The sequence below is a fragment of the Onthophagus taurus genome, unplaced genomic scaffold, assembly GCF_036711975.1.
Source record: "Onthophagus taurus isolate NC unplaced genomic scaffold, IU_Otau_3.0 ScKx7SY_14, whole genome shotgun sequence".
NCBI lineage: Eukaryota > Metazoa > Arthropoda > Insecta > Coleoptera > Scarabaeidae > Onthophagus > Onthophagus taurus.
In genome coordinates this window covers 355,634-367,299 of record NW_027248939.1, presented here as the reverse complement: position 1 = coordinate 367,299, position 11,666 = coordinate 355,634, and the positions used below count along the sequence as shown (strand labels likewise).

Genomic DNA, 11,666 nt, shown 5'->3' with positions numbered 1-11,666 from the left:
TAACATTATAATGGTTGTTTAATGATTTCATTTAACATTTCATTTGTAAAAAATAATTGTAACTGGTTTTTCATTTTTAAGTTAAAAAAATTATCGTCTTTACTTATTTCTTCTATATGCGGGGGTCCTATCGGACTCCACACAACAAAATAACATTTTTCCTTTTTTGTTATCTGAAGTTGCCCTTGAATTTGGTAAAAATAATTATGGTTTGTTTTTAATTTTAATTCGCCGTTTCGATGTTGAAAAATATTAATTTTTTTGGTACGGATGCCATGTTCTATAGATATATTTCTTAAATTATATGGGCATTTAACTTCTATAATGGAATTGTTGCTATGGATTACCCCATCTGGACTGGCTCCTAAAAAATAAAAGTCTCCTTGACCTACATATAAACCACATGGATCTACATGTAGGCCAGAAATATTTTGAAAAGCTTCTATTGCTGCGTTTTCATATTGACAACCATATTCGGTGGCTTTGTTTTCTCGAAAACTATTTGCCAATAGGCATTTTAAAAGATTGTTCGGTGGTGTTGATGCTTTTCTTTTGCACACTACTCCAAAATTGGAAGCTGTTAATCTATATAACCTTTCTTGTCTCCAACAAGGATTGCTATATTGACCTCTAGTTCGTACTTCTATTATATCTGCTTCTTCTTTTGTTTTTTTCAATAAATTGAATATAACTTCTTTTCTTCTAGCAATTTCTTCTTGTGGTGGTAATTCAACATCTCCATAGTCGCTGTCCGCTTCTAGTGCAACTGGTCTGACCCTTTTACGTTTTTTCCCTTGCTGCGTCTTTCGCCGTTTCATCAACATTTCATATTTTTGTTCACAACACTTTTTAGTGTAGTGTCCTAATTTCTTTCCCATATTTTCTGCAATTTTCTTTAAATAATGCTCTCGACAATTGAACAGAATTGCTGCAATGAGGCACCGTAGTTGGTAGGATCCCCCTAAAGAGAAATTGATCTGCAAAACTGAACATTAAAAAAGGAAAATACTAATGATATTTACATACTCGTTTACCACCAATAAATTTATTTACTAAACTATTGAACTCCTCGGCGCTATTATTATTTTTATTCAGCAAACAAGATGAAGAATTAGATATAATTCGTTGCAAACAGGTGTTGATATCTGCTTCTAAACCGCATTCCTTTACGTTTGCAAATATATTATCTACGCCATTTACTTTATTACAAAAGTATTGGGCACAGTTTTAGTGGTCTCCAAATATATGGGATTGAATATTTGATAAATCTTTTTGAAATAATAAAAGTTTTTGTTCATATGGAACATTTTGTCCATTTCTATATTCGGCAGATTTTTTTATAGCTACCCGAAATCTTAATACACTGGTGGATATCTTTCTACGAAGTTGTAGTGGAACGAATTTTCCACTAGTGCTACGCACTTTTTTAGAAAGTTCAACCAATTTATTGCTAAAATTCCGTAATAAATGATTGATGCATTCTACTTTTTCTATTAAACATGTCCCATAGGGTTTAACGGAATTTAACTTTTTTGTGACACTACTATCCCCGTCACCTATTAATTTTATATATTTCAGGCCATGTACACCCACGCTATGTTGGAATCCCTCAAGAAAAATGTCCGATTCCATTGCGGTGGATGGGCCAGACCAATTTTTAAAACATTTGTGTGTACGTCGGTTGGTAAAATGCTCTGTGCAAATCCTGCAATATCTATTGCGTACTCCTATGTGCAGAATTTTTTTTGTTGCTTCTCCTATGATCACACCCACGCCTGATGCTGCGTTATAATTCGTTCGATATGAACGCTTTGACCAGGCACCATCGGACACAACACTAACAAGAGCAACGCCATGATCATCTACATCACCCTTTCCTTTTGCAATGGCAACTTCCTCTTCTCCGGCGTCCTTTAATTGTTTTGAAACAACAGTTTCAACTACCTCTAGTAAGTTTGTATGAATATTGTTATATCGACGCTGCGTCATATTAGGAATATTTAACATAGAAAAAAAATCTTTCAGCTGGGAATATCCTGCACCAATTGACACTATTCCTGTTAGAATATGTGAAATATTAAAATATTTACATACAGTTCGCGTCGCAATTTTTTTTTATTGTGTAAATACAGTCTTACCGATTACTGCTGAAGTATTCACATTTAATTCGTCTTTATTGCCATTTGTGTGTACTTCAGATTCCATTCCGCACATTTGACATTTAATTGTAAAAATAGATTCATAACCAATTTGGCGTTCGGCTACAATGTCGGATAAGTCTATTGTGCAATTAAAAGCGGGTGCGTGTTTAATATCTTTTATTTGCCTCCAAAATGATGCAATATCAATTATTCTTCTACCAGTAAAGTTTTGAAAATGTACTGTTTGTGATTGTGGTTCTTCCATTCTGTAAAAACAGTCGTAGTATTGAGTAATTTATCATTACAAAATTTTATCTGAATTCAATTTTCGATACATGCTGTAAAGCACATATCATACGTTGAATTAAATACGTTTCCAAAAACTAAAGATATTTAGGAAAAAAATAATTCTTTTTTAAAAAAACCTTACAATATAATGTTATTGCCTTTGATATTTACCGACTTTGAGATTAATTCATTAAAATTTTGGGAAATAATATATACATACCCTAAATCAACAGAAATCTCATCTAACGAACGGTCTGTGGTTACATTATGGGAAACAGTTTTTCTGCAAGTACGAATAAATAAAAAGAATTAAATATTTATATAAATAACATGTTTGTCACAATTATTCTTGAATAGTTTAAAAGCTCATGTTTTATCTGATAACTAATATTTTTAAATTGTGTCAAATTGGGTAATATTTAAAGTGAAGTCAAAAATTCGTACTTACTTGTGCCCTGCTTTATTTATCAAAAACTGTCGTTTTTTTGACAACACCTTTGAAGGTGATTTTCTTGTTTTCACCATAATTCATAAAAAGTCACTATCTCAAACTTAAATAACTACTAACTATACACACGTAAACACTAAATTAACACTAACTTCCACTAAACTTTAGTTTAACAACGAAAATTATCTCTGTGCACGATGTTCACCCAAGACAACTCGAGAAAGGAATGTTTCAAAAATCTCTTGACTTTTAGAAAAACAAAGTTGTAAAATAAACCCTTTTCTGTTATGGGATGTAAAAACGGGCTGGTTTCAATACCTGCGTCTCTCTAGTACCAAAATTAAACAGTAATATTCTTACGTAAAGAAATAAAATAAATACATTTTAGTTAGTGTGTAAAAAGGGACTGGTTTCAGTACCTGCGTCTCTCTAGTACAAAAATTCCAAAGTTATATATATTCTTAGGTAAAGAAATTAAATAAATTTAAGTATTTCTTAAATATTTAGAACAGTAAAAGATTTTGTTGAGGATTATATTTATTTTTGTTTTACAAAATTTAGAAACATATTCAATTATTGTAGATTCCTAAATACATAATATACAGGTGTGTACATTATGGCGAATAATCAACACATAGCGACAATCTTCAGTTGATTCAAAACAGAAAAGTCTAATGTTAAAATGTTGTAACATACTTCATATGCCTTAGGAATAATATGAAAGTACATGAAAACGTATACATTGGATGATTATTTGTATCAAAATAATTCATGTAAATAAATTTCATTAATTTTAATCAATAATAAAAATCTAACTCAACAAACAATTATTGCATTTGTGCACACTGTATAGGAGTACTATTTATTATAATATATTTAATTTATATTCTGGATTTTTTTAATTTTTAGTCTACTATCGAATTTACTTCAAATTTTTGTTTTTATTAAACATTCATATCTTAATTAAATTATTAAAACGAAACGTAAGAATTAGGATGGATATACCTACTTTAAAAAATGGTAAGTTATATTTCATTTCATATTTTTTTGGGCTTTTATGGCTAATTCCTAAAGAATGAATTTATATTTCTACGAAGTCGTAAAAGTTATCGATTCACAGGATGCAATGGTAGATAGAATACGCACGATTTCGCTAAAACTGGTACGCCACACCACCAATCTTTGAGGGCAGAGCTAATACAAAAATTAGGAAATTATTACCTTATTTCGGCGTGGGAATTTCTCATTTTCCTCCTTTATTTTATGAAATATCAAAAAATTTTATTTAGAAAAAGTGTTCGTTTAATAATTATCTATGCCTCTTCTAAGCCCTTTTAAAAATGCTTCTTAATAATCTCGGTAATTAACAATAATTAATCAAATATCTCGCAGAAGAAGCATAGATTTTCCATTTTTAAACAACTTTTGTTTGAAACTTTTTTTGATATTTCAAACGGTTAACGCGTATTATTAGAAATACGTTTGTCGTAGCGGTCGAACAGCCTTAAGTTGTTTTTCTTTTTCTAATTCGACGGTAAATTTTATATTAGGATGAAAAGAGTTAATGTAATCATGAAATCAGTAATTTGTATGTCATAGTGATTGTTCCAAATAATCAAAATGTCATCCACATATCTACGCCATAAAAGGATGTTCTTGTTAATAGGGTTGTTAAGATCGAGAATAATATTTTCCATCTGATCAAGAAAAATATCAGAGAGGAGGCCACTCAGAGGGGATCCCATGGGTAAACCTTCATTGTAAACATAGAATTTTTGTTGAAATTGGAAAAAGTTCTGTTCTGTACAGAGTTTTAATAAATTGTAAATGTGGTTAACTTCTCTTAGGGGAATTTTCTCTTTAATGATATCTTTAGTAATGTTCAAAGTTTCTGCTATAGGAATATTTGTGTATAGGTTTGTGACATCAAATGATAAAAGTGTAAAGTTCTGTGGTAGTTCAATGTTTTTAATGCTATTGATTCTATTCTATTGTTGACGGTGTATTTAGCTTTGAAATAAGAAATTTCAGGGTTCATAGGTGATAAGTGATAACTTAAACTTAACTTATCATATTCACTTTAAGTTCTCTTTAATCTGCTTTATCCTATTTTAATTTTGTTACTTCCGATTTGATCTATATACAATAGTTTGTAGTTTTTTTATATTGGTTTTATGAAGGCGTTATTGCTCGGTACACCTCTTAAGTTATTTAACCTGATGCTGGCGGTGTTTTTCATTTACATAACCTTAAATTTCGAAGCATGTTGTAAGAAAGAGATTCAGATCTGTAACAGAGTTCCGTTTTCTCTCGTTGTAAAACATGAAGTGCAAACAAACAAATTGACGGTAAATAATAGATAATTTCTTTTTTGTATGTTTTTATTAAAAAATGTTTTTCTACTTTTACTCCGCAGTTGTGTCCGAAGATGACAAAATTGTCGAAACACATAAGATTAAATATATTTACTGGTTCATCGTTTAAGGCCATCCAGCTTGGTTTTATTCTCCCTTATACATTTTCCGATGCATCTGGAGAAAGAATTGTATTACTTGGAAAAAGTCTTGAGCACCGTTGGCAGCACTTTCTAGGTCGATAGCCAATTTGGGCAGGTCCAGATGCGTGGGTGTTATGGTGTATTATTGTCCTTTATTAAGTAGATCCAGTTCTTTTTAATTGAAGTTAATGTTGGATAAATTGGTAATTCTCGGGTGAAATGTATGTGTTGACAGTGAAGGATTTTTGTGGTCTTATGTTTGTTCTTTGTCCCTAAGTCTGTTTATTTTATTGTTTTTGTTTCTCCATGAATTGTTTAAACGCTTTCTATCAAAATGTTTCGCTTGTTCTATAATATCGTGCAACTCTAAATAATGTAATTGATCTGCTAGTATGTTGTAAATGTAGTTAATTTTTCTGTTGATTGAATCTAACTTTCGATGACTTTTCTTTATTAATGTGATTCCTACGGATATATCTCTTTTGTGAATTTGTTAGGTGTTCAGGTAGTTTATATTCTGTGTATTTTGGAAATAATTCTTCTCTCAAACATATTTTGTTAAACTTAATATGTACTTTGCAAAATCAGCTCGATCTGATATGTTAATCTCTTGTAGTTTAGGATTAGTTTTGTAGTACCAATATTGTTTAGATAATTATAGTTAAAATCCATTATACCAGTTGTTTGATTCGTGAGAAGGTAATTAAATTTAATATTCGTAGTATTGTACTTTTGAAACTGGTTTTATTATTTATTTAATTAAATCTTACTAGTTTCGGCCCATGGCCATTTTCAGAGACTCTACAATGAGATTAACAATCGGTCAATTTAATTATTTAACAAAAAGGTCTCGAAATTTGATATGAAAGTCGAATTAAATTTATAAAACATACAACAAGTAAATATAAGAAATCATATAAAATATAAAAGTGTACTTACAATGTCATAAGAGTTAGATGTCATATTGCAAAGTATTAAGTGTAATTGCAAGTATTTTAAATAAAATTACTTTATATCATAACAAACTAACATTTATAAATTTTTCAAATTATAACAAATTTACTAATTGTTTATACAAGCAACTTATTTCTTTATGTAGGTAAGATAAAGGCGCGACGTACTGTCTGGGACATACTATCTGTTCCGATTGGACGGAACCCTCTTCTCCCCGCAGAACTTACTTCTGTTTCTCTTTAATTTATAATTCCATTAAATCGCTCTTAAAAAATTAGGAAGCCCTAATTTTGAAAAAGTGATAACGGAATCCGACAACCGACATTATTTGACATATTTTGGTAAAAACCGCGTTTTAATCCGCCAGGTAGTTTTCGAAATAACCGCATCCTACTAAACCGCGATTTTCCGCGAAACTATATGGAATATCGAAAAAATAAAATATGCCCCACATTAAGAACACATCGGTTTACCACCAGTTCAAATTTGAAATTTTTCATGAAATAGTTTTGGAGAAAGAAAATCGCAAAGTAGACAAAGTTGCTGGCACTCTCAAAAATCGGGTAGTTTTCTCACTTAACCCGCGATAAAAGAAAAACCGCGGATCCGAAAATTTTCAAATTAACATATAATACGCAGAAATGTTCACTGATTACAATAAACTTTACCGCAATTTTTTCCATCAAGCGGTTACGAAGATATCGATCACTAAAGTGAGGGGCCTTGTCTTTTTGCACGGATAGTAGTCAGACTTAATTAATAAAACTAATTTCAAAAGTACAAATTGGGAAAATTAAATTTAATTACCTTTTCAACATTATAAATGTTATCATCCAATGCTTCATACCAAAAGGAACGTAATATTCAATAAGTAAACGATTTTGATAATTACTTAAATTTCCACAATCATCGTTCAACACAACAAAATATATCATAAAATAGGCGATAAGAAATGATGCGTAACGATTAGTTTTAATTATATTTTTTAAATTTGTTTCAATGCATTTATCGCTTTGAATTTCCAAGTGATTAAAATCATTCAATAAATGAATCATTTAAAAAAAGCGGTGTCGATTTCGTAATAGTTGAACGTTAGCGGATAATAATACTCCCATTGCAATAAATGCCACATTAAATAAACATTTCGCAAAATTAATCCTGTAACCTGAAACGTATAAAACGTAAATAAAAGTATGTACACGTATACACGTTTATTTGCTACTTATAATTTCCGATATCAATGTGTGGATTGTTCAAACTAAATTTAATGGATAACGACTTAATCGGGGTGACGGTCAATAATACAGAAACAACTTTTGTAAATTTGCTTATTGTTGAGAAGTATTAAAAATAATATATTTGTTACTATATTTTTCATCTTTTGTTTTTGTAAATAAAATAAAAGACAATTCTGTCATCTGTCCAGAATAAGGAATAATTAAAGAATACCTGTCCCTCTTAAAAATCGATGAATTTTTTTTAATTGGTAAGAAGTATAATAGCTTATATAATAGTACCTTACTTAAGTTAAAAAGTTAATTAAAAATTAATATTAAACAAGACGTGTACATGGTTACAAAATAATAATAAAAAAGTAACCCGTGTGACGATGGCAACAAACTGTGCATTTAACCAAATGACAATTACAACTGACAACACAAGCAATGTTAACCATGTATTTTCGTATTAAATCCTAACCTGAAATTGTTTAATTTATACCCACGCACAAAATAAAAAGTTATTTTCACTAAACTTGTTGAGACTACAACATAATTATTCATAATGACACCTATGTGAAGTTAGCCCCCAATTAAGGTCGCCGTTCAATCACGTGATGTTTGCAAAAATTTGTATAGTTCCGCTGTTGGTTAAAAGAGGTCGTCCTGAGCTCAATTCAGTTATTCATAGCGACGCTTTTTTATATCAGCTTACAATTATTAGTCATCCTACCGTTGAAAGATTTTATTCATTGGAGAATATATTCCGCTGTAGTCTTACGCGATTCCTATTCTCGATATTATTTGGTGTTTTCTTCGTGTTTTTTTTGTGCTCGAATGCCTGTTGGTTTGCGAAATGCCGCACAAACATTTCAGAAATTTATCAATGAACTTGATTAGGCCTTACTGGCCTAACTTTCCACCAGCGGCTTTCTTCTCTAAAAAGATGACCAATGGTCAAATGAAATATTCCACATTCGATAGAGAACTGCTAGCTATATATCTAGCAGTTAGACATTCTACCTCTAATAAACGCATTTTTTTCAAAAACTGATAAACCCCAAAACAAACTCGATATATCAACTATATAGTTGAATTTACCTCCGAGATATTATATATCAAAGGCAAATTCAACACAGTCCCGGATGCATTATCAAGAGTTGACATCAATCCCTCAGAGACAATAATAGGAAACGCACAAAATTTAGATAAACAACTAAAATTTCTACTTCAAAAACAAAATCTAAATTTAAACAAAACTTTCCATTTATCTAAGATTAGATCATCCACTTCTAACTTAGATCTTTGGTACGAGAATTCTTTTACACGTCCTAGATTATATATACCTATGAAATTCCGAAAAATCATTTTCGACAAATTTCATGCTCTAACATATTTAGGTTTCAAAACCACCTTAAATAATATCAAAAATCGTTTCTTTTGGCCACATTTAACCAAGCAAGTAAAATCATGGTGTAAAACTTGCATACCTTGCCAGAAAACTAAAATCCAAAGATACACGTTGAAGATTTTCTTCACGTCAGAAATTTAATCTACCTACTGGTAGGTTCGAACATATACACACAGATCTAATAGGTCCTTTTACTCCTTCATTAGGCTGTTCTTTTGTACTAACAGTCGTAAATCGCTTCACTAGATAGTCCGAAGCGTACCCAATACCTGATGAACATTTTGCAAGATTTGGTATACCACACAGTATCACACACGACCAAGGAAGGCAATTCGAGTACCGATTATTTCGCAATTTCAATAGATTGTTAGGAACGCCTGTAGACGTATATAGGTGGAACAACGCCCTCTCAATTATGCTATTGGGCCTTAGACCTTCACTTAAAGGAGATCTAGGTTGTTCCCCCGCAGAGTTAGTGTATGGTCAAACCCTCCGTCTACCCGAAGAATTTATTATCACTTCACAGGACCATTTAGAAACGGAACAACTTCTAGTTAGTCTCAAAGAAACGTTTTCAAGTTTAAAACCAGTACCTACTACTTTTCATTCAAAAATGAAACCTTTCATTCATAAAGATCTATTTGTTTCAGACTTTGTTTCCCAAGGTTTCCCTTGCACCAAGGTTTGAAGGCACTTTTAAAGTTATTAAACGCTTTCAAAAAACTTTATTATTTTAAAAGATAACAAGGAATTACACTAGTCTACAAAAAAAAATTCATAAAATGTACATTTAACGCCACTGTATTTTTCTTATGTATTTTGGTCCCCTAAACCCAAAAATCACTTTTAAAATTTTTTCTATGGATACATTTTGGAGATATGATTTTTTTTAGGGGTACGACCGATCTGGTCGTGCAATTCATCAAATTAAAGAGTATTGTATAGCCAATAAATGGTATTAATACTTTTTCCAATTGGTTTCGTAGTTTTAAAACAATGGTTCATAATATGTGAAAAAGGGATATTTTTTAGACGATATGTGAATCAAAAATTCATTCAATATCCGTGGAGAGTCGCAGAAAATTTCTTTTTTACCTTCTACGTAAAGTTTGCTCTTTTAAGAAGACAACAAGGTACGCAGGATGAGAAACTATGATTAAGAATACCAAGACCTGATCTGTCAAATCTAACTCGAGATATCCTGCAAACAGTCAACTAACCCCTAAAAAAAATCATAGCTCCAAAACGTATCTATAGAAAAAAATTTAAATGTGAAACTACATAAGAAAAATACAGTGGCGTCAAATGTACATTTTATGAATTTTTTTTTGTAGACTAGTGTTAGCAGTTAGTATTGATCGATTATCGCCAGCATTTATAGCTAACGATAAACTTGAAATTGCTTCTAATCAAAATTCAATTCCAAATAAATCTTTAAGAATACGTTTTCAAAATTAAAATATTTATAACTACTTGATTTACATTTCCTTGTTAACCTTATTTCTTCTTGGAAGGGGGAGTATTTGTAGCGTCATGTCTACAAAATCCATTTCGCGTACGGAGCGGCTGTATCTCTACAACGGTAAGTCCTAGAGGTTTGGGAACAAATCCTTATAAGCAAAGTGACCAAGAGAAATAGCTGGAAATTATTTTGAAGTTCGTAATTCGACCGTTAGGAGGCGTAACTGCCATTGAGAAACATAAAGTTCCCACTATCTCAGAAACTTAGACGATGAGCTATAACTTTGACAACATCATTTAATAGCTTGGATAATACCGCATCGCTTTTGTTTTGCGATATTTCTCATATCTGTCATAATAAGGGAGGGGGAGGCCAATGCGTTTTCATATGTTTACATTTTAATATCTCCTAGACCATTCAACCGATTTAAATATTTTCAGTGTTGTTTGAAAGAGCATTTTATGCTCTTTTTAAAGATATTTTCAGTAAGACCGTTTGCTTTAAAACAAATGAGCTAGAGGGCGTTATCTGCAGCGATTACATATTTTTGTGATTTTTGAAGAAAAGTTAAATGGAACGATACTATTTACTTCACAAATTCTTAGTCACCTTAAAATTTGCTAAATTTTAGTGAAAACCGCATCTGGATATCGCTACCCGTTCTCGAATTATAGAAGAAAATGTTAAAAACTCGAGTGCCATCTATCGCATCCAGTTACCTCATTGATAAAAACAAATCACATAACCATGGTAACTGTAAACATGTCATTTACCAACGCAGAAGCGTATGATTGATAGAGCGTATGATGATTTATTTTCAATGTTTCGAATACGATGCAACTGCATGGCAAAAATGTGTAATGCAATTACGACAAAGAAAGACATTTTTCTCTGGAAGTGTTTTTAAGATTGACTTAGCGATTACGGAAAACTGGCAACGTGTAGCCCATTCAGACATCTCAATGAATTCGTAAATCATATTGATGCGCAATGTGATCCTACATAATCTGGGAACTCCGAAAACAATTGCCCACAAGAGTTCTCAAGAGAATAATATCTCCACCACGTTGTTTTACATCAGGCCTTAACAGATACCGATTATGATAACAGACTGAACTATTACCATTGACTTATAAATATGATTTGGACAAATCCAAACCTTTTATCACAAATGCTATGGTTGCATGAAGCATCTGTCCACAAGCTGATGTAAACTTGCATAATATGCATTTTTGGTTCGAGCAAAAC

General features: G+C 31.4%; 1 protein-coding gene across 3 annotated transcripts; it reads right to left on the bottom strand.

The window, feature by feature from the left end:
* On the bottom strand, window positions 1-2,770 carry LOC111419658 (uncharacterized). Of its 3 annotated transcripts, none has more exons than XM_071200776.1 (5): window positions 2,650-2,770; window positions 2,348-2,407; window positions 2,139-2,242; window positions 1,035-2,057; window positions 1-985 (listed from the first exon to the last, which is right to left on the bottom strand). In XM_071200776.1, the coding sequence occupies exons 2-4, from the start codon at window positions 2,404-2,406 to the stop codon at window positions 1,228-1,230; spliced, it is 993 nt and encodes a 330-aa protein (XP_071056877.1). In that variant the 5' UTR covers window position 2,407; window positions 2,650-2,770; the 3' UTR covers window positions 1-985; window positions 1,035-1,227. The 3 variants fall into 3 exon arrangements, with proteins under 3 accessions (XP_071056877.1, XP_022908270.2, XP_071056878.1); XM_023052502.2 differs by having other exon boundaries at window positions 1-977; XM_071200777.1 differs by having other exon boundaries at window positions 1,038-2,057.
* Window positions 2,771-11,666: the final 8,896 nt, after the last annotated feature.